This window comes from Miniopterus schreibersii (assembly GCF_964146895.1).
Source record: "Miniopterus schreibersii genome assembly, chromosome: 4".
Lineage (NCBI taxonomy): Eukaryota > Metazoa > Chordata > Mammalia > Chiroptera > Miniopteridae > Miniopterus > Miniopterus schreibersii.
The window spans coordinates 79,963,066-79,986,816 of NC_138105.1; the positions used below are offsets into that span (position 1 = coordinate 79,963,066).

General features: G+C 47.3%; 1 protein-coding gene across 1 annotated transcript in view; it reads left to right on the forward strand.

Moving 5' to 3' along the window:
* Positions 1-23,751, forward strand: part of ELAVL1 (ELAV like RNA binding protein 1) — a 38,643-nt gene that overhangs the window by 9,829 nt on the left and 5,063 nt on the right. Inside the window, exons 2-5 of the mRNA XM_081137244.1 lie at positions 1,597-1,784; positions 13,462-13,565; positions 15,343-15,496; positions 20,522-20,747. Coding sequence (XP_080993370.1) covers positions 1,613-1,784; positions 13,462-13,565; positions 15,343-15,496; positions 20,522-20,747 — 656 coding nt within the window. The 5' untranslated portion in view covers positions 1,597-1,612. The remainder of the gene's footprint in view (positions 1-1,596; positions 1,785-13,461; positions 13,566-15,342; positions 15,497-20,521; positions 20,748-23,751) is intronic.

Below are 23,751 nucleotides of genomic sequence, written 5' to 3' on the forward strand. Positions count from 1 at the left end.
TGCAACCGAGGTATGTGCCCTTGGCCGGAATCAAACCCAGGACCTTTCAGTCCACAGGCCGATGCTCTAGCTACTGAGCCAAACTGGCTAGGGCAAGACTATTTTTAAAGAAGGCTGAATGCTCCTGAAAGCTTAAAAGCAGAGCTGCACAGTAGGGATCTGGAGAAGTGGGTGAACTGCCCCAAGACCTCCAGGATAGTGGGCAGCAAGGTCTTTTCTCAGTGATGATGTATTTTAGGCCGGGGGTGGAGGAGGGGGTGGAGGGGATGGGTGTTGAGTGCCTATGTATTTAGAGGCAGGGACATGGGACAGCTTAGATTAGGCCTCTCACAGCTTTGCTTGTGAGCAAGCCCAATGTGAGTTGCTCTCAGAAAGAGTGGTCTTGGCACCCTTAGCTGCGCTGATCGGGACTCGACTCCAAAGCCATCACTGTGCTCTGTCTGATGTTTCTCACTGAAAGTAGAGATTTCTTCGGGCCAGCAAAGGCTTCCAAAGCCTGCAAGCTCTCAAGACCAACTTGTTCTGACTGCTAGAGAAATCCTAACCTCCTTCCCAGCTCAATCTTAGTGGGTTTTTGAAGAAAGAAATGCAAAGAACCATTGCCTGCCTGCTGGAGGACAGACAGTGTCTGGGTTGGATATTGCAAGCTCCTCAGTATCCAGCTGCATTGATCTGTAGTGCATGTGGAGACGAGAAAAAAGCAATCAGTAGTCTTTGGACTGCTCTGGAGAGAACCCAAACACTTTTCACAGGAGCTTAAATGATGGTGCTGAAATTGTTTGTATATTTCTTTGAAGCCTTCTTAGAAAGTGGAAATGATTAAACTTGGAATTGTTTTGTTTTGTTTTAATAGACTTTTTTAGAGCAGTTTTAGGTTTACATAAAGATTTCAAAGAAAGTGCAAAGTGAGTTTCCATATACTTCTCCTCCAACACAGTTTCCCCTATTGTTAGCATCTCACATTAGTTGGTATTTTGTTATAATTGATAAACCAATACTGATATATATTAGCTGAAGCCTGTACTTGCACTAGGTTTCACTCTTGGTGGTGTACATTCCATGGGTTTGGACAAATGTGGAAAGACATGAATCCACATGTCTTACAGTATCACACAAAATATCTTCACTGCCCTAAAAATCCTCTGTGCTCCATCTATTTATCCTTCCTTCCCCCTCCCCAACTCCCAGCAGCCACTCATCTTTTTGCTGTCTCCATAGTTTTGCCTTTTCCACAGTGTCATATAATTGGAATCATACAGTATGTAGCCTTTCAGGTTGTTTTCTTTCCATTAGTGATATGCATTTAAGGTTCCTCCATGTCTCTGTGGCTTCATAGTTCATTTCTTTTATTTCCTGATAATATTCCCTTGTGTAGATGTTTGTTTCTCCACTCACCTACTGAAGGACATTGTGGTTTCCCCCAGTTTGGGGGCAATTGTACATAAAGCCGCTGTAAACATCCTTGTGCAGGTTTTTGTGTGGATGTAAGTTGAAGTAATGCTGAAGAGAAAACTAAGTGCTAAAGCAGTGATTAGTTTTGTCTCACATTCTGCAATATGAACATTAGGAATTTACTTGATTTATTTTTCCCTGCAGATTTTTAAAAAATACAATGTCTAATGGTTATGAAGACCACATGGCTGAAGACTGCAGGGATGACATCGGGAGAACGAATTTAATCGTCAACTACCTCCCTCAGAATATGACCCAGGATGAGTTGCGAAGCCTGTTCAGCAGTATTGGTGAAGTCGAATCTGCAAAACTTATTCGGGATAAAGTCGCAGGTAAAGAAACCAAGGTATTTCTGTAACGAGGATGCTTGTAGGTGTCTTCTTTACCTGTGACTGCAGTGTTCCTCCATGTAGAAGAGCTACAGCCTTGCATTGATGCTTCGTTTTTATCTCGCACCCTACTTTGCCACTGCCATGGTGTAAGATTGGATGTAGATTCCCAAAAGAAAAATTCAATGTTAGACAGAGAGCATGTCCAAAATAAGGTGGTGGGAGGGGAGAAAAAATGAAGACACCAGAAATTGGGTCTGCTCTTAGAGCTGGAAGGGACCAAAGAAGGACAGCCTGGCCTGATGTGGGCCTACCTGTGAAAGGGATTCTGGCCAGCGCCCTGCCTCAGGCAGGCCTATTCATCTTCCCAGGCTCCCACACACTGAGTCCCCATGAGTGGCCCCTCATTAGGTTTGGGCAACCTTGACTATTGTCACTCCATCAACTTGAACATCTGAAACACATAAAACTTGAACCCTGTGTGGGGGAGGGAGCATGGCAGTAGCTCAACAGACTGGCTATGGGGTTGGTAGGCTGGTTCAAAGCCCTGCTCTCCACTCCCTCAGAGTGTGACCTCTAAGCCTCAGTGTCCTCATCCATAGTGTGTGTGGGGTGAGTGGAGGGTGCCTACCTCCTGATGCTATCTACCTCATAAGGGTTTCTGGAAGGCCCAGTACAGGGTAAGGCCGTCGTTCCAAGAGCACAGTTTCAAAGACTACAGAAAACGTGTAAAAACCAGGTACTTTGATTCTTTTCTCCCCAAGAAGGATCAGGGTTAGGGCTCTCTGTTTTAGAGAGCCCTAACTCTGATCCTCTTCCCCCTCCTCCTCTTACCCTCTCCCTCTCCTCTCGTCCTCCTCTCCCTCTTCCTCTTCCTCTTCCTCTCCCTCTCCTCCTTTCCTCCTCCCCCTCCTCTTCTTCCTCTTCTTCCCCCCTCCTCCCTCTCCTCTTCTTTCTCCTCTTCCTCCTCTTTCTCCACCTTCCCCTCCTCTTCTCCTCTCCCTCCTGTCCCTCCTCTCCTCCCCTTCCTGTCCTTCTCTCCTTCCCATCCTCCTCCTCTTCTTTCTCCTCCTCTTCCTCCTTCTCCTCACCCCTCTCCTCTTCCTCACCCCTCTTCCTCTCCTCTCCCTCCTCTCCCTCCTTTCCCCTCTTTTCCTCTTCCTTGTTCTCCTCCTCCTCCTCCTCCTCTCTGCTCTGGTGAGCTGAGGAATGGACAGTCTTCCCAGGACAACTTTGGCTGCCACCTGATTTGTGGGACTATGATTCTCTACACTAAAACTAATTTAAAAGTAAAACAGCCCTGGCCAGTGTGGCTCAGTTGGTTGGGCATCGTTCCATGTACCAAAATGTTGCTGGTTTGATTCCCAGTCAGGGCACAAGCCCAGGTTGGGAGCTCAATTCCCAGTGGCGAGCATGTAGGAGGCAGCTGATCGATGTTCAGCTCTCACATCGATGTTTCTCTTATTCTCCCTTCCTCTCTCTCTAAATTTCAATTAAAAAAATAAATAAAAGTAAAACTATTTTTAGTATGGAAATACAATAATATCTTATTCAAATTTACATAACAGTAGCCCAGCTGGAGTGGATCAGTCAGTTGAACATTGTTCTGTGCACCGAAAGGTTGCCAGTTTGATTCCCAGTCAGGGCACATCCTGGGTTGTGGGTTTGATCCCTGGTTGGGGTATGCATGGAAGGCATCCAATTGATGTTTCCCTCATATATCAATGTTTCTCTCTCCTCCCCCCCTTCCTTCCTCTCTCTAAGCATTTCCTTGGATGAGTATTTAAAAAAAATTTTTTTTTTTGCATAACAGTAGAGTAGATATTGAACCACGTGTACCCGTTGTCAGCTCTCAGCATTTGCCGGAGATGGGATGATGCCCATCCCCATATAACTCTTGGAGAGGCTGGCTGATCCCATACAGGGAATTGGTTCATCAGAGGAGGGCTTGGAACTCAAAGTCTTTTAAGGACCCTTTTAATTCTAAGAGTCTGTGATTTAATAAGTGTCTTCTAGATAGGAACTTTAAATAATACACAAAATTGATTAGTGTTAGAATGTTCTAGAAACCACTGTCTCTCTCCTGTTCCAGGAGACCATCCTGAATAAGAGTCTTTGTTCACAGGGTTTTTGAAATTCTCTTGTGCTGCTAACAAGTCTTTTCTCCATTTACGTTCTGGTGGAATGGGATTTTTCAGCCCCTTAGATATTCCTCAGTATTGCAGTCCGATTTTGCAAGCATTCTCATAGTACCTGACTTCTTTGTCTCTTCACTTGTTGTGGCTTTCAAAGGAATGTGAGCTCTGGTAATAGGAACACCTAGATTTGGTGAGGTTGGCCAAGAAAGTAGAGAACTGGTTTTGCAAAAGCAGTAAAAGTATAATTTGAAAGTTTTCAGTTCAGAGATAAACTTTTTCTTATCTTTGGGCAAGATAAGTGTAATGTACCAGGAGTCATGGAGTAGGTGGACCTGGGCTCACATTTCAGCTCAGTACCTTCCTAGCAGTTCTTAAATTGAATGAACGTAGTTTTATGAAAAACTTAACTGCATTCTCACTTTTCTCCTGTCACTAGTGTGCGAAAACTTCTTCACTGGCTGGTTCTGGGGAAATGGCCGTACATTTCACTGCCCTGTGACCTTTAATCATGCTGCTCTGGTGAAACCCCAGGCATGGATACGGTCATCCAGCTGCTTTCTCCTGGCCAGGCTCAGACTACCCGCTCCAGAGAGAGACAGGTGCCCTGTTGAATCAAATCCCCAACTGAGCTTATCTTGCAATGAGGGCTATCCCTGTCCCCCAGAACAACCATTTCAGCGTGTTTCCCTCAGGATACCTGCATCTCACCTGATGTCTGCCTTCTACTTCGCAGCTATCTCTATCTCTATCCTAGATCCTGTCCCTTCTCAGCAACCCAGGAACCTCAAACTATGCAAGTACCCACTTTTCTGGGTCTTTTCAAGATGAGTCTCTGCTCTTTTAAAAGATCCTTGCTATCCCTGGCCAGTGTGACTCAGTTGGTTAGAACGTGTCCCATGCACTGAAGGGTTGCAGGTTTGTTCTCTGGTCAAGGCACATATGGGAGGCAACCAATCAATGTTTCTTCTCTTTCACATCCATGTTTTTTGGTTTTCTCTCTCTCTCTCCTCTCCTTTCTTCTCTCTCTAGAATCAATGAAAAACTTATCCTCGGGTGAGGATTAAAATAAAAATCCTTGCTAAAATTCTCCCAACTTCCTATAGCTCAGGTTTTCTCAACTTAAGCACTATTGATACTTGAGACTGGTTAATTCTTGGGGTGGGGGCATCCTGTGCTCTCTAGGATGTTGGGTAGCATCCCTGATATTCACCCACTAGATACCAGTGGCACTTTCTGAGTTGTGACAAACAAAAAAAGTCCCCAGACACTGCTAAATATTCCCTAGGGGGCGGAATCACTCACAGTTGAAAACTACTGCTTTAGCTATTGTCCTCTTTATCCTGCTGTTCATGGAGCCAGCAAATTGACTCCTCTTCATTCTAGAAGCCTTTTCCCTTGGCTTCTGTGAACCACCCACCCTGGCTCTCTCCCGCTCCTGAGGCCTCGCTCTGCCTCTCTTGCAGCCCCTTCCCAGCTGTTAATTTCAGTGGTCTTCAGGGTTAATCCCAAGCCTCTTCTTTGTAAGTGTTTACTTTGGTGAGTGAATGCAACCCACAGCTTAGCTTCCCCTTTAGTTTACCACCTCTCTTTCAGCCACAAATCTCCTCTGAGACAGACCCTTTAACCCCTCAAATTCAGCGTTTGCCAAACTGACCTTGACTCTCTGCAAGCCAACTGCTTGTTTCCCAGTGTCCCCATTGTAATGGATGGTACCACTGTCCACTTACTGGCTCTGGTCACAAATCTAAGCATGACCATTGACATGTATCCCTGGCACTTGTCCCTGTGGATGCATCCATCTCTTTTCCTCCATCTCCCCTGCCTTCATGCTAGACCAGGCCACATCGTCCTCTGCCTGCATTAGTGCTCTTGCCTTTTACCTGGTCACCCGTGCTCCCTCCAGACCATTTCCACTGCAGCAAAGGAATCTCTTTAACACTCCATATTTCACTCTGTCACTTACCTGCTTTAAAACCCCTCAAATCACGAGTCCCATTTCCTTTAGAATACCTTCCCTGGCCCAACCCAGTCAGCTTTAGATGCTTCTCTTCTCGGTTCCCATAGCAACTGGGCAGACCTGCAACATGGGTTTCCATACTGCACTGAAGTTGGAACTTTCTTGTCCATTAGATTCATATAGTTCTTGGAAGCAGGGCCCTATTCATCTCTGTATCCCTGGAGGTAGTCACAGTCTGTTGAAGAAATGAATAAATGAAAGGGTTGGGGGATTGGAGAAGATTGCATATCAACATGAACATTCATTCACCCAGCAAATATTTATTGAGTGCCAACTATGGGCCAGGTCCTTGTGACAGAGAATGAGGGATGGGGTGGTGGCTGGGATGCTGAGAATGTTTCATGTGGTGACCTCAAGATTCAGAATATTTCTGGCCAGTCAGGCGCAACCCCCCATGTTGGGAACATGCATTTGTTGTTGCCTGTTCCATCCACCATCACCAGCCAGCCTTACTGTGCGGCCCTGCCCTACTCTCTGTCCTGGCGTTTGGTCCTTCTGTAGATGCCATATGGCCCATAGGGAACTGGGAACCAGCTTCCACCTTCCACCCTCCTGGACTGTCTGTTATGCTGGCCACTTGGTCTCCAGCCTCTGCTTCAGTTTTGCTCGGCTCCTTCTCATTGCTGTGCACCTCTGGTCAGGATAAAACCCTTACCCCTTCCTGCAGTTCACAAGTCTCCTGGGGACCGGTCCCCTTCATCCCAGCCACTGCACCCCCACGTACCCTCCTCTTGGGTTGAACTGAGCCGCTTGTCATTCCCCAGACATGCCTACTGTTGCACTCTTGTGATTTCATGAAGACTGTTCCCTCAGTGGGGAACACACCTAGTCAGTCTGGTTACTTTTTTTCCTTAATACAAATAACCTTTGTTCCTTACAGAAAAAAGTTTCATGTGCGACAAGAAGAAGAGTTTAAATTGCCCATAACCCCACAATTGTTTCATGTCCTTCCAGACTCATTTCTTTACATATTCTTGGTTGTAAGCAATTGTGTGCTTTTACAAAAATGGGCTTGCACCACCCAAACTATGTGGGAAACTTTTCTTCCTGTATCTGTGAACATTTTCTCTGTCATTGAACATAGTTATCTCCTCATCACAATGGTTATATAGTATTCTGCTATATGGAGGTTCTGAGTTTTCCTGTATTTATAAGCCTCACTGAGATAAATATCCTGGCACAAATCTTTGCTCACTGGTTATTGCCATAGAAAGTCTTCCTAGAAGTGAACCAACAGATGGCGAGAGTGTGTAGTCATGCCTCTTATCTGGTTTTGCTTTCCATGGTTTCAGTTACCCGTGGTCAACTGCTGTCCAAAAATATTAAATGGAAAATTCTAGATATAAGCAATTCATAAGTTTCAAATTGCACATTGTCCTGAGTAGTGTGATGAAATCTCTCGTCATCCTGCTGTGTGCCACCCGAGACTTGATTTGTCCCTTTATCCATTGTCTCCATGATCTATGTGCTCCCTGCCTGTTAGTCAGTTAGTTGTCTCGGTTGTCAGATTGACTGTTGTGGTATCAGAGTGCTTGTGGTCAAGTGATCCTTATTTTACTTCATAAATTGCCCCAAAGCACAAGTGTAGTGATGCTGGCAGCTCAGACATGCCAAAGAAGCCATAAGTGCTTCCTGTAAGTAAAAGATATGTATGTATAAAAAGAAGCGTAGTATATGTTGGGTTCAATACTGTGCTGAGTTTCCAGCATCCACTGTGGGTCTTGGAGTGTATACCCTGAGGATAAGGGGGCACTACTGTACTTTCTGAAAGCCCTTGACCCATATTGCCAGCTTGCCCTCCAGTTTACACTTCCTTCCCCCACCAGCCCTTCCACCCCCCAGGTGGGACAGGGTTTCTCATCTTTGCTAGCCTAAGTGAAGAATGACATCTGATCCTGGTGGTAATTTGCATGTCTGGGAAAATTTATCTTTTTACTGGCTGTTTGTACTCTTTTATAAAATACTCTTCTTGTCCTTTGCCTGTTTTCTTTCTTTTGGGGGCACTTGTTGTTTCTTATTTATTGCCTGATTAGTTCACCCATCCTCATAAGACCCAGTCTCTCTCCCTCAGTGAAGTTTTCCCTTGAGCTTCCATGGACCTTTAAAGGAACAACTTGACTGCTCCCACTCTCTAACATTGCAAGGGAGGCCTCGCCCACAGGGCACTCACCTATATCAACCAGGCACCCCAGGTCAACTTAAGAAACACTAAGGGATTAAAACAGTACATCTGGCTACTCTTGTCTGCAAACAAGATGAAATGCTGTGTAATTGTCTTTTGGTTTTAACCCTTGCCCAAAAAGAGAGGAAGTATGTTTGGATATGGAAGAGCACTGGCCCAAGGTAGCCTGACAAAGCATGAAGAGTGCTCCCCAAGGAGGCAGATAGGCTTGCTTTTCTTCAGGCAGCAGCTCTTGGAGCCCTAGATCCTGATGAGCAGTAGCACCTGGTGGCAAAGAAGAGGGGGGTGACCGCAGACCCTAGTCTCAGGCCCTACCCAGTTTTGCTGAATCAGTCAGGCTGGGTGTTTCAACATCTTGCATTTAACTTTCTGGAGGGAGGGCAATGCTGAGGCTAGAGCAAATCAGAGAACCAGAGCCGAGAAGCACTGGGCCTGTGGCCAGAATGGCGGTGGTGACACTTTTTCTACAATGTGGAAAGTGAGAGCTGGAGGGAGTGCCAACCATCTCTAACATCCCAAGGTTTATTTGAGCTTTATCCCTGTCCTTTCTCCCTCTTTTGTTTCTTTCCCTCATCTTCTGCGTCCTCCCATCTCCACCACATCTCCCCTCCAGGGGCTCTGGTGGCCCTTTTCCCCCAGCCCTGAGTCCAGGCAGGCCCTGCCCTCCTCAAACCCTAGAAGCCTGTGCAGGATCTTTACCCTGCCCGAGCTTTGACACTGAGCACCCCTGCTCTCCTGCCAGACCTCAGACTTCTCTCACTTGGGACTGGTCTTCCATAAAAGGTGAAGGTGCAGCATCTGACTTGCCTTCATGGCAGAGTCTAGTAGGCTCACTGCCTCTAGGGGGCAGGAGAATCATCTGTAAGGAGCTTAGAAGTGTAGATTCCCATGCCTGCCTGACATCCTGGGTTCCTGGCTCCAGAGGGTTCTAGGGAGCTGCATCATTACCTGGCTGGCTTGCAGACCCTATTAGAGAAACAGTAGGGTCTGCTTTGGGAAGTGAGGGTCTTCCCCCAGGTGCCTAGGATTCCTCTCTATAACCATGGAAGGAACTCTCCTCTCTGGGGCTCCCCACCTGCACTTCCAGCATCAGCTCTCAACCTGGGCACATTGGAACCCTGGGAAGCTTTCAAAACTACTGAATCCACCTGACTCCTGCTGCACTCCACCTCCATGCCAATGTCATTGCTCTGGGATGTGGCTTGAGCAGTGATCATTTTTAGAAGCTTCTCTGGTGATTCTAATGGGCAGCCAAAGATGCAAGTGATTGGTTCATGGTGAAGGTAAGGGCAGAGGTTGGTACTCAGCACCATGTTAAGCACTTTGCTCTACAGCCTCATCTATTGGGTGAAAGCCAGGGGCTCCCCTTTGTTTCTCCGTCGCCTTTCTTCCTGCTTCACACAGGTGCCTACCACATAGGATCGGACAGATTGAGGGTACAGAGCCAGCCCTGGGCACAGGGGTATGCAAAGATCCCTCCCCACCTGGCCCTAGAAGGTTCAGCCCAGCCTAGGAGTGCTGGAAGGGGAGCTGCTCCCTGGCACTTTAGGCTCCCCTGGAGCTCCCTCCTACATCATCCCATGTGCAGGTCTTCTCCATGGGTCTTCCTTCCTCTGTCCCTCCCTGGTGCACATTGCCCTCATCTTACACCTGCTCAGGCTCACAGACTCCACAGGGCCCTGCCTGACTTGACCCACTGTGTCTGGTTTCCACCCAGAAGCCACCTCTTGCCCATTCCCCTATTTCCTAGAACACACTTGTTGTCTCCACCTCAGAGATTTGGCACTTGCTCTTCTGTCTGGAATGTGTCTTGCTTCAGATACCACCTCCTCAAAGGGTGCTCCTGGCTGCCCTGTCTACTGAGGGCCCATCCTGTCAGTGTCTTACCACAGTGGGATTCTCTTCATAGCACCTGTGCAGTGGCTTTGTTCATTCCTTTCTTGTTGGGTTGTGGGTTTTTTGGGTTTTTTTTATATATCTTTTATTGATTTCAGAGAGAGGAAAGGAGGGGGAGAGAGAGAGATAGAAACATCGATGATGAGTGAGTCTTGATCGGCTGCCTAGCCCACAACCCAGGCATGTGCCCTGACCGGGAATCGAACCTCGATCGCCTGGATCCTAGGTCGATGCTCAACCGCTGAGCCACACCTGGCCGGGCTCTTGTTGATTTGTTGTTCAACTTGCCCCCTGGGATATGAGTTTCATTAAGGTAAGAACTTCCTCCTTTGTGATCATCATCAAACCCCCTTCTCCCCCCCAAGCCAGCCTGGCCTGGGGTCTGACACATACTAGGTGCTCAGTTAATATAGGTGGACTTATTCAGGAACACTGGAGTGGATGCAGGACCAGGGAAGGGGGACATTGGCTGTCTGAGGTTATATGACTTCCTAGGTGACATTTGCAGGTGTGGGCGCACAGGTGGTCAGAGAGGTCACCCAGGAAGACTGATGGAGACAAGGGCCAAAGGCAGAACCTTGAGGACCATCTTGATGAAATGGTTGAACCTGAAGAGGAATAGCTGGGGAGAAAGAAAACCTGGCACTGTTGGTACATCCTGAAGGAGGTGGCCCTTCAAGCCGAGAGCTCAGGGAGCTGCATCCTGAATTCACGGGGTAGCACCCAAGGGTCATGGATAGTCTTGGTGATCGTGCTGCTAGCAGTCACCAGTGACTACCCTAGGGAGCCAGCTGTAGCTGAAGACATAGGGACAGGGCCTGGGTGAGTCTTCATTGGTGTTTGGTTTCCCCAGCATTGCTTAGGTTACCTGAGGCACTGAAAGGTGGTACAGGGTTGGTACAGGATTGGCCTTCTGGGAAGAGCAGAAAGACAAGGAGACCGGTGTGCAGGTGGTGCTGATCAGAGAGAAGTGGAGGAGCCTATCCAGGGCTAGGCCAGATAGGATGGGCTCTTTGGCCATCCAGGAATTTGGTTGGGAATCCATACCCAGACTTCCTCTGCATTCTCAGCTCTCACATTTGTGGCCTGGACTGTTTGCAAGAACCCTAAGTCCCTGACCTGGAGTGATTGTAGTTTTCTGAGTTGTGAGTATGACTCTCTTGCTGGTTGGGCCTGAGCTCCAAAGCGCTGCTCTCCGGGGTCCTCACTGTTCAGGGCTCAGGAGTTGAGTCTCTGAGATCCATGGGGTTTTGTTAAAAATATGGGTCTGGAGGGTAAAAAAGAAGGTGGCTGGGCAAATAATAGATATAGCTACTCCACCCTGAAGGAGAGAAAGTGAAACTCCACAAGGTACTCCTCAAGTGTGGGCTGCACAGTGACTTCCTTCCAAAGCCTACAACATGGGGTGGGGGTGGGGATGAGGGTGACCTTACAATGGAGAAGAAACCTACCAAACTGGCTGCTTTTGCCAGGGGATCAAAGTCAACATCATCTGTTATAAGCCACGTTGATAGCATGTACTCCTGATATGATGTCATGAGAAGGGCCATTCATTGTACTCTGTGGTCTACCTCCCAAAACCCATCATGCCAACCTAACCATGAGAAAAAACATCTGACAGACCCAGATTGGGGGAGATTCTACAACATTCCTGACTACCCCTCCTCAAAACTGTCAAGGTCATCACAAGGAAGATCTGAGAAATTGTCCCACCTAAGAGGAGCCTAAGCAGACATAATGACTAATTGTTATATGGGATTCTGAATGGCATCCTGGGACAGAAGGGAATATTAGCAGAAGCCTAAGGCCATAGAAATCAAATGTGGATGCAGTTAATAATAATGTATCACTGCTGGTTCATTACTTGTAACAAGTGTTCCATCCATTCTAGTATAAGATGTTACTAATAGGAACCTGGGTGTGGGGTATATGGAAACTCTCTGTATTATCTTTGTAATTTTTCTTTAAATCTAAAAAATAATTTTCTTCTTTTTAAGTGGCAAAACAATTAGGCTGTCTACTGGGTGCCAGGTCTCATTGTCACAGATACAGGCCTGGGTTCCCCTGGCACTGCAGGCTGAGCCAGCATAGCTGCAATGAGGATCTCCACCTCCGTGTGGCTCAACGCCTGGTTGTATTTTTGTATTTTTATATTAATTTATTTTTTTAATCCTTACCCAAGGACAGGGAGGAAGGGAGGGAGAGATAGAAACATCAATTTGTTGCCTTCTGTACGCTCCCCGATGGAATCAGACCCACAACCCAGGTGTGTACCCTGACTGAATCAAACCTTTTGGTGCAGAGACAAGGCTCAACCAACTGAGCCACTCCAGCTGGGAGGTCTGGTTGTATTTTTTACCTGCTCATCGTAACTCTCTGCCAACCGGAGGAATGGAGCAAAGCTCAATGAAGGTGGGCCTTGCTTGGTCTTACACACAGCTCTATTTCTACCCAGGGCAGTGCCCTGTGTGTAGTGGATGCCTCCTAATGTGGCATATGCATGGGTCAGATGTGGGTACATTGATGGTTCTCTTTTCTACGCCTCCTCCTGCTTGCCCTATAGTGAAGGTATAAGGCTTCTTCCACCTCTGACCCTCAACCTTTGCTCCTCTCTGGCCTCCTGGGAAACCACAGCATCTTGCCTGCTATACTGAGTCCTTTGTGGGTATCCAGTTGGTGGTCACTCCCACTTCTAAAAGTTTCACAAAGAAGCAGTGGTGACATGCTATCCGTAACCTTCGATTTATTTGGGAAGAACTCAGGTTTTTGCATCCCTTATGACTCCTCCAGATTTCAGCTGATGATGCCATGACAGTGGAGGCCACTACCAAGGGGAACTCTGCAAGCTTGGCCAAGGTGTGAAGGCAGTACAGGGGCTGCCTGCGGGGCTGGAACTTCTCTAAGTACTATCCTTTCCTTGTGCTCCCCACTGGGTTGCAGGTTCAGAAAAGTAAGACACTGGCACTGGGTAGCACCACAGCCCCACAAGCTTTCCCTGCTCTGGGGTTGGAAGTGGTGGAGAAATGCCTATCTACCTATCTGCCACTTGTAACCGTTCTCCTCCCCTTCCCAAACCCAGGCCCCGTCAGAACCCCACAGAGTGGCCGTCACCAGTGGGACCAATTGTTGTCATTGTTTTAGTGATGGGTTCCCCAGGATGCAGTCAGTAGCACAATGTTTCTTTTGAGATAATTTTTTTAAATTACAAAAGTAACATTTGTTCTTTGTAGAAAATGTACAAGGTTGCCAAAGAAGTGTAACAAATAAACCATTAATATAGATTGTAACCTCATTTCCTGCAGACCCGGCTCTTAAGGTTCCTGTGTTTTTTTCTTTGTCTTTTCTCTGACCTTATTCTTTTGAGCCCAGCCAGACATAGGAGAGCATAGTCCTTTTCATCCTCTCCGACTCTCCCTGGTTTACCAGTGTGTACATGTTCTCCCACAGGACACAGCTTGGGCTATGGCTTTGTGAACTACGTGACTGCAAAGGATGCAGAGAAAGCAATAAACACGCTGAATGGCCTGCGGCTCCAGTCCAAAACCATTAAGGTAAAGAGTGGTGAGCACCACCTGAATTCATTTCTGTCCTGGGCTGGGGTCTGTGCCAAGCCCGACTTACCATCACTGTCAAGGGCATCATTAGCATCTCGGAAACCTGGTGCTTCCAGGGTATCTGGGGAGCTTCCTGTCTGCTCAGAATTGAGGTATTGCTTATGTGTTGAGTGGTGACTGTCCCAGGCCTCATGCTGTGGCTCGTGGCTTCCTCAGCCCCACCAGTAAAAGGAAGGTCCCCGTGAAGGGCACATATATGGGGCAACCCCCTCCCCAGCCCAGGCCTCCCCTGCCTGTCTTATGTCCGGCTGTGACATTCCCATTCTTTTTTTTTTTTTAACTTTTTTTTTTTTTTTAATATATCTTTATTGATTTCAGAGAGAGAGAGAGAGAGAGGGACAGAAACATCAATGATGAGTCATTGATCGAGCCCGCAACCCGGGCATGTGCCCTGACCAGGAATCGAACCCCGATTGCCTGGATCCTAGGTCGACACTCAACCGCTGAGCCACGCCCAGCTGGACGACATTCCCATTCTTGTGCAACCCCGGTTCCATGCCCTGCCCTCCCTGCTCCTGGCATACTATAGTAGCACAGCAGTATCACCCTTCCTGCCCATCACAGCCACTTCATTCAATATTCATTTAGCACACATTTATTGAACACCTGCTATGTCCCAAACATTGAACAAATTAGACAGATTCTGTGCTCTCATGGAGCTGGGTGTGTATGTGTGTTCTTGTCACATAGAACCACACCCCTGCCCTTCCTGTCAGCATTGTGGTAAGAACACACCTGTTGTCCATGCCCTCATGCTGCCCAGTGACACCAAGAGTTCATATTTGCTCCTGTGTTATTGTCTTGGGTTCCTCATCACATCAGTTTTGTGATGCTCAGTGAGTAAGTTCTGCATAGTCCTCACCTTCTGGAGCACACGGTTTTCTTGTTTCTTCCCCTTCCATCTCTCAGCCTCCGCACTTGGTTCTGACTACGTTGGTTGTGACTGAGTCCTGTTTCCTTAGATTGCCTCTTTGTGGGCAGAAGGGCTTCCTCCCAGCTTCCCCTTCCCAGCATAAGTGTGAGCTTGGTCCCATCCCTCCTTCTAGTCTGCAGGGTCCATACAGCTGTCACTTTTTTTTCAAAGACCTTTTCTTTGAAGAAAGCACCAAAGACTTTTTCTTACCATCAGCCCCTGAAACCTCCCCTCACCACCTCTAGTACACACACATGACATTTTATCTAAGCCACTGCAAAAGTTCCTTTTTTAAGTTTGTAAAACATAAGCCCAGAAGGCCTGGAGTCATTTAATATTGAACAGTTGAGTGTGGAACTCCCCTAACACTCACAGCCCTATCTGAGCTCCTGTCATGAGCTTACCTGTTGGCAGGTAGATGTCACATTCCCAGCAGCCCCCAGCTCTCTTACCCACAGTCAGGTCTTGTTCCCAGCTCAGCTCATCATCCAGAGAGGGATAAGGCCTTGGTAACTGGACAGGTAGCAGGGTTGGGTCCCTCACCTGCCACCAACTAACTGTGGACCCTCAGTCACTCACTTTGTAAAATGATAATAATGTTCCCTTCGTTGAGATGTGAGAAAATGGTGCCAGCTAGCAGCTTATTGCCTGGTCAATGGGGAGTTGCCAGCAGGTGCTTCCATAGATGATGCATGTTCTCCCATCATAGGTTGGCTTTTTCTTAACCCAAAATTTAACACCCTCCCTTGATGCTTTGGCCACACACCTGCCCTAACCCCAGAAAGTGGTTTTGTTTTCAAGGTGTCATATGCTCGCCCAAGCTCAGAGGTCATCAAAGACGCCAACTTGTACATCAGTGGGCTCCCCAGGACCATGACCCAGAAGGACGTGGAGGACATGTTCTCTCGATTCGGGCGAATCATCAACTCCCGGGTCCTTGTGGACCAGACAACAGGTATGACGGTGGCCTGGGATGCGCAGTGAGGTTTTTCCTCTAGGCCAGGGGCCAGATTTTCTAGGGAAGACAGATCATATTTGATGTTAAATGTCATTAGTTGTTCCACTAATGAAGACAGAATTGAAATGAGATGACATTGGCATTTGTTTTATGAGACTGGGAAGATAAAGTGGCATGAAAGAGCCTCCATGTCAGGCTGACATTTTATGGTGAAAAGACCAAGACATTCTGGCACCAAGACATACCTTCCCTTGGGCACCCAGATGTCCCACCCTGACCCATGAATGGGTTTCAAGGGTTTGCTGCTGTTCTTATTGCAGGCATACAGCGTGCAATGTGACAGTCTTTACTCTTGGTCCAGTCCTTTTCATTGCCTCGAAGCTACAAAGGCAACTGTTTCTGATTATTTAGATACCCCACCCACAGAACTCAACAGGTGGTGAATTCCTCCCGATGATCATTCCAGTTCCTGTCAGGTCATCTCATTTCAGGACATTAGCTGCTTGGGCTCTGGGCTTTGCTGAAGCAACCCTAGGTGGGCAGGCAGGCAGGAAGTTGGGTTCTGGCCCTGACTGTGTGGCCTGCATGCCCTGCTGGCCTGGGAACTGGGATCAGGACATCCCTTGCCAAATCTTATGCATGCCTCCGTCTGGGAAGCAGTAAGTTTGAGCCATGCCCACTTTAGGACTCCTCACTTTCGTTCCTGCCAGGAGTGGGAATCTGCTGACAAACTAGAAAGGAGGCTTCTTGCCTACGGAGCTCAGTGAAGCTGGTCGAATTGTCTGCAGTTGATGTTTATGTTCTTCCAACACAGAGTATTCACTACCCACTTGGCTGTGGTATTAAAACTAATATTGGGTAGTTAGGTCACAGGAAGTCATAGCTCTGAGGTGACCTCCCCTTTTCAGAGCAGACCCTGGAGAGCAGGTAGGTGGGGTCACACACATATTTCCATGTTCCCCTGAGCTGTGTGCTTTGGGGCATTTGGCCTTGTCCCTGCTCTTCCTCTCTAGTCCCAGCTGTGGAAACTGAGATTGGTGCCTACTGGGGCCTGTATTTGAGAGGAGTGGACAGCTTGATTACCCCAGGGGCCTGAGGAGGAAAAGTGGCTTGTGGTCCACAGGTTCAGGTCACTGGCATTTCATGGGAGCTCTGGGTATCCCCCTAGCCTGGCACAGACACCACGTTGCACTGGAGCAACATGGATTCTACCCCCCCGCCCCCCCGTATTGCCTCCTTCATTCTGCCCCTTCGCTGTAGGGTAGGAAGTGGGCATGGAGTGAGGATACCCTTTACTTGGTATAAACATCCAGATTCGTTTCCTATGGTGCCTGAAGCCCCCATTGAGAGAAAACTATACAGTCAGCTGGTCAGTGCATGTATTCCCAGCCCCGCCTGCATAAGAGCATCTGAATGGGCTGCCCGGGACCCACATTCTGCCTCCATGGCCCTGCTTTACTAGATCACACAATGACTGCTTTTTTCCTCTGCTGATCTCTGTCTAGCACTGCTAAGCAGAGCCTTGCTCTCTGGAGCCCAGACACCTCGAGAACACATCCCCAGCCACAAAGCTTTTGTTTTACTTCTGTAGATAGCTCCCTCAGCCATTTGCTAGGGATTTTGCCTCCTTTCCCTCTGTAAGGCTTCTGTGTCCTAGAGTGTTGGGGACACCTCAGGGTTGCCCTCCAGTCTCAGCTGTGACCTCAAGGTGGTGTACTGGACCCTCAGGCATCCCTGCCAGCCTCTGCTACCTCAAGGAAGAGACTGGGGCCCCCTCCCAACACCTTTTTCTTCATGGAATCCTTGCAAGAGGATAGGAGGGAAGGGAGAGATGAGGGACTCCCTGGCTCCTTCTTCCAGTCCTGCTTCCTGACCCGGGGGTAGAATTTAGAGTAGAAATTTGAGCACCCTAGGGCTCAGGACTCCCTTCTTCCCTCTGCTCTAGAGGAGGCCACCCACCCGGGTCCCCTCTACTGGGACCCATGGGGCCCACAGAGGACTGGGGCAGAGAACAGTGTGACAGACAGGTTTGCCTTCATATGACATGCTTTTTAGTGTTGGAAAAATGGGGATGCTCTCTTAAAAAGCCTTTACATCCTGAGCTGACAAATTAATTTTTAAAAATTTCTTTGCTACTTTATCCATTTTAATTGTGAACTTTATAGTTTACTCATCTGGAGATTGTGCCATTTATTGGTCTCTGATCTTAATTCTAAAAACCACTAGAGAGACAAAACACAGAGTGATCTTCAAAAAGTGTACATTCACTAAATTAGTAAATTAACACTCTTGCGTTAAATAAAATTTTCTTTCTCTTTCTTGGGTTTTGTTCATTGCACTTGGAAAGTTTTCATTTGAAAGTCATTTTACAAAATCAAACAGGGAAACCCCACTTGCACACACTCTCTGCTTGATCTCGAGGTCTTTATAAATAGAATAAAACCATCTCCCTGAAGGCAGTTTCCTATAGGAGCCAGCCATCTCCAGCTTTCAGCATTATTTGCCTAAAGTTAGATTTTGTTCAGGTGTCCATCTGTCTAAGGTGTTATTCATGCCCTTTAAGAGTGAATAAAAACAGTACTTTCAGGTGTTCTTTTGAACTGAAATTGAAAAGTAAGTTCAGGTTCTAGAATTTTCTGGGCACACGTGATTGCTTGGTCTGATCTCACTAATTCAGTGAGTGTCTCTGGCTGTGTGAATTTTAAACTTCTAATTAAAGAGTCATGAAGACAATATGGGGGTAGCCTAAGGCCGCTAGGAGCTGCTGTGTGATCTCTCAGGGCCCTGTGCTGGAGGGGAGGGGGAAACTGGGACAGGGAGCTTCCCAGTTGGAATGTTGAATGCTTTAGGACCCAGCATGGGTTGTCCACAGTATGTTACAGTTGTAAACAAAGAATCCTTGGCCCAAGGGTCCCTGACTATTTACTGTGTGCTTCAGTGGGGCCCACAGTATCACATCCAAGTCAGGCCCCAACATGGGATTCCAGGCCCAGAGAGGTCAACCATGCCTTGCAGTGACACTTATTATCTCAACACCCCACCTGATGTACCTGAGTCTTTCTGCCCTTCCATGGCCTTAGGACCAACTGGGGAGACTCATGGCCCATGCCCATCACAGGGGCAGTTGGTGGGACCCTGTGGGAAATGGTAAGGAAAGGTGTTGGAACCTGGGAGCTGAATGGAGGGACATCTGATATGCTCATTTAGCTGGTGGCCCAAGGTCTTGGGCTGTCCTGCTTTGTTCAGTGTCATTCACTACGTACTGAAGGCCTTTGTCTAGATAAGAAAATGTGACATGACAGCCTATGACTGGCAGGCGAGATGAGAATGTCTAGGATAGGGCTGTTGACCTCAGTCACCCCACCAGCTACACCCACGACTCTAGCCTAGTGACATCATCCTCAGACTGGCCCTTGCTGTCAACCTTCCACTACACTTGAACCTTCATACTTGACCCCGTTTCTCCTCAGAAGAAGGAGCCAGGCTCTTCTGTGGTTCCAAATTCCCTCTCCCAGCCCCACCCCATTCCTTGAATTGTTTAAGGGCCAAGATCTCCTCATCGTCCCCCTAGACCCAGTGTGTGGACAGACGGGGTTGAGGATAGATGAGTCCTCTCCTACCTGGCTTGCTCGGGCCTCACAGTCATGCCAGCTCACCAGACAGTGCCTGTAGCAGTTCAGCCTTGGATCTCAGGCAGCCTGGTCCTGTATCACATTTCTGCTCTGTTGAGGGACTCAGGACTTACCTGCAGGTGCCTCCGTCCAGGTAGCAAGAGAAGTTGTTCTCTCCTGGCAGATGGAGGCCACAACAGGGGTGCCCTGGCCCTTCCCATGCAGGACCAGGATCAGGTATGGAGTGGGCCTAAGGCAGGGACTCTTAACCTGCCAGGGGGTCTATAGGGGACTGTCAGCACTGTTGTGTGTGCCTGGCCAGCTTAGGGGGAAAGAATGAGTGACCTCACTTGATTCTTAGGGCAGATTGGAGCCCACAGGAGGTCCCAGGACCTCATAGCAATGAGTGAGGAGATGGCTGCAGGAAAGAACTGTCTGGGTAAGGCTTGGTTACTGAGACTCTATGCCCTTTGGGGATGAAGGAGAAGGCCAAGCTGGGCACCATGTAACCAGGGATTCTGCTAGGCCCACTAGAAAGGCAGCAGACTACAAAGGCCTGTCTGGGCTATGAGACCAGGTTGCTCTTTGTTCACAACGGGCCCTCGGAGGCACCACTGCTCCTTGGGCACACTGGCAGGCAGGGCAGGCATGGGAGGGCCCAGAGCCCAAGAAGAATTCCTCAGACCCAGCTCTGGTTGCCTTCCCTCTCTAGCCCATCTGGGGTGGGCACCTGATGTCAGAATAGTGATGGGAGGTAGGGGGGCGGTGATTGCTTCTAATGTGGCTCTCTGTCGCCAAAATATCTTTTGGCACTGAGAAACTCAAAAGAAACTCTGAAACCTTAATCTTTTATTAGTCATTGTTGGTTTTTAAAAATTCGTTCCTGTTTTGTTTTTTAGGTAGTCACAGAACTATTTTTAATTGAGTTATAAATGTCTATTCTTTTTTTAATCTTCACCCAAGGACATGCTTAGAGAGAGGAAGGGAGAGAGGGAGAGAGAGACAGACATCGATGTGAGAAACATCGACCGGTTGCTTTCCGTGTGTGTCCCAACCAGGGCTTGAACCGACAGCCCAGATATGTGCCCTGACCCGGAATCGAAGCGGCAGCCTTTCGGTGCGCAGGACGACATTCAACCAACTGAGCCACTCTGGCTGGGCTGTCCCTTCGTTCTTAATTTAAATGTGGATATATTTTGAGTTTCCAAATTCACTTCACACAGAATAAGGAAATCTTCACCCAAAAGGCCTTGAGACTGAGAATATTTAGGTTTAATTTTTGTTTATCTCATTAACCAAGCATCCAGTTTGAAGCACAATAGAATTACTGACTTAATTTTTGTTTTTTAGTTTTAAAAAAAATCCTTGCACTTTTTCCCCCTAACTCCATTTTTGTTGGTTTGTTAAAAAGGTTTGTCCAGAGGGGTTGCGTTTATCCGGTTTGACAAACGGTCGGAAGCAGAAGAGGCAATTACCAGTTTCAATGGTCATAAACCCCCAGGTTCCTCTGAGCCCATTACAGTGAAGTTTGCAGCCAATCCCAACCAGAACAAAAACGTGGCGCTGCTCTCCCAGCTGTACCACTCGCCAGCTAGACGGTTCGGAGGCCCCGTGCATCACCAGGCACAGAGATTCAGGTGGGTCAGGAGGGCAGCGCTCTCACCTGCCTACCCAGTCTCTTCCCACCATGGCCAGTGGTGCCTTGAAAGCTGTTAGAACCCCACTGGCTGGGTAACCACGCACAGTGGGAAGCACTGGGCATACCAGGCTGATCACATCGGAAGGTTGCACTCAGTCATTTCATGTCTCCATGTCCCCACCTCCATTATAAAGGTATCTGTATGAAAGCCATATCTTTCCAATCAAGTGTTGTCTTTAATTGGAATAAAAGAGGTGCTACCAGTTCCGACCAACTACTGGGAGAGTGAGTGATAGCACTCCAGCATATAGTCTATAGAGACGGGAGGGTGAAGCCATGAGTTTAAAAGATCATTCCAAAAAAAATATATAGATATAACACAGACACTGACAACAGTGTAATAATAACCAGGGGGGATGGGGGTTGGGGAGGTGGACAAAGGGGGGGACATGGGAACAGAAAGAGACGTTGCTTGGGATGATGGGCGCACGATGCAGTGTGCAGATGATGTTTTATTGAGTTGTACACATGAAACCTGTATGGTTTTGTGAACCAGTGTCACCCCAATAAATTCAATTTTTTTTAAAAAAGGAAATACTCTAAAAAATATATATAGATATATATATATATATCATTCCACATGCATGAGAAAAAGATGCAGCTTTAGGTATACTTAAGCGAGAGCTGTTCCTTCCAGAGTTTTTAGACAGGTTTTAGACATTTGATCATCAGCCCTAAGACAACCCTTTCTCATACACCTACCTTTTGGGATTATTTTGATATCTAAATATTTTATGCCTTCTGTTCAAAAGCCCTGTCCTAGAGGGACTAGTTTTCCCATATTCCTTAGTCTTTCCATATTGGAAATGATTTTAGTTGCCAGGATCTAGAATAGGAACAATTCAAGTCAGTACCTTGGACTCCAAAATCAGGTGTATTACCACCTCACAGATCATGGCAATCTCAATTTAGGGGCCATTTTGTTTGTTTTTGTCAAAACTTCAAGAAGTGGCTTACTCAGGTATGTTAAGGTTTTTTCTCTGCAACTTGTCAGGTTTCACATTTTGTTTTAAGCAGTGAGATTGGGTAAAACCCTGCCCATTTCCACAGAGGCCATTTAGCAAGGTGTCATTTATACAGCCCATTAAGTAATCCAGAGTCCTCAACTATGTCAAGTTCCAAAGCTGGCTCTCCTTGTTACTAGACAAAGGCAGGGGAAGTGTCCTCAGACAGAAATAAGTATGGAAGTAAATCCAGTATGGAAGTCAGATAACACAGACCACCTCACTGGTAACCTGGTGGGATGTGTAGATGGCAGTGTTCATTGAGTTACGGTAACTCTGGAAAACCAGGGACAACTGGAGGAAGAGAAGGGGTCCTTGGTCACAGCAACGAACAGTAGAAAATAAAGGGTAGACCAGAGGAACCTAACTGCTAGGCAGGAAAGGAATCACACTGCCAGAGGAACAGAACAAAAAGAGATGGAAGAAAGTGGTGGGAGGGAAGATTTATCTCCAGAAGGCAGACTAAGGTAAGAATAAGAGAGAGAAAGACCCAGAAGATAAGAGTGCCTCTGTTGTTATCACACTGGGGAAAGCCACAGATAAAGGAGGGTCAGCTTTCCTTTTGTGCCATCAGAGAAAAGAGTCAGGGGTGGGTTTCCTGATGGGCAGGGCAAAAGAAATCGGCTCCAGTTGGCAGGAGAAAAACCTTAACAATAATTCATAAGAATGAAAACCTTGTCACTAAAAGGCAGTAAAATATTTCCTCAGATCATTTGCAGTATAATCGCTATATAAAGAGGTTAACTATAATAAGTCATGCCCATATTTGTTACCCTACAAAACTTGGAGGAAATGAGGTCCTTTTAAGGGGTCCTTTTAAAAGTGGGAACCCCTTTCCATTTCTCGTTGAGAACTGACTGAGTGCCTTTTCCCGCCCCCGTTTCAACGTTGTTGTGGTCTCACTGTCATCCCAGACAGACTCGGGATTACTAACAAGCCACCGACTCAGACATTCTGGTGCAGGCTGTTTAAAATTATTCTCCTGCAGTCAAAACCATGGCCAATAATGTGTCTGGATTCTTCCATACCTGTGTTGAATACAACCCTTGGTTTAGTGGGCTGTACCTTGAGAGCTGGTCAACCTGCCTGGGGTCAAGTCTGTCGAGAAAGTGAATCTGTTTAATGACCCTTGAAGACACCCGTTTACCTCTATATCAGCCCCACAGCTTGAAGCCCAATTTTGTTTTGGAGCAGGTAATGCGCCTCCATTTGCATTGTGTGACTTCACAGATGCTGTATCACATTCAAATCTTTTTAAATTGACCTGAAACCATGACTTTTTAATTTGTGAACCATCTAGAGGGCCACATGGCTTCAATAACAATTTTATCATCTCCCTTAATCCTTATTGCAGTGGCCACACATTGGTAGAAGGTTTAGTTTTGATGTAACTAAAAGTGTCACTTTGGAAAGGGTTCTCCATTTTTGGTACAGTTCAGTGACCCTGCAGTTCAGCCTCTCGCCCTTCTGGGATGTTATAAGCCAGCAATGAAAGGTTGCCCAGATCTTTGGGAAGGAATTGCCTTGTGCTAGCAGTGGCCCTTCACAGGAACATGTATAACCCAGACACCGCTTGCCTGTGAACCCTTGGAGATGGCAGGTCATGACCAGCGGAAGGTAGAAAATTTGGGAGAAAAAAAAATGCAGGCCTCTCCAAAACACACACACACAGTATGAAGAAATCGTTTCTTCCAGGGCAGTCTGAGGTGTAAGAGCACCTCAGAGGATGTGGAGAAGCTTCCATTACTGAAAATGTGGGAAGCACAGAAATGACTAACATGAACCACACACACACACACACACAGTAGAAAGGGTAGAGGGAGCGGCTTGTCGACCACTAACAAGCCACCACTCTGAATGAAATCAGTTGAGACTCTGACCTTCCACAGGCAACAAGTGTCTCTCAGAGTTGACTCCCTTCCTCTGCCACCATATTGA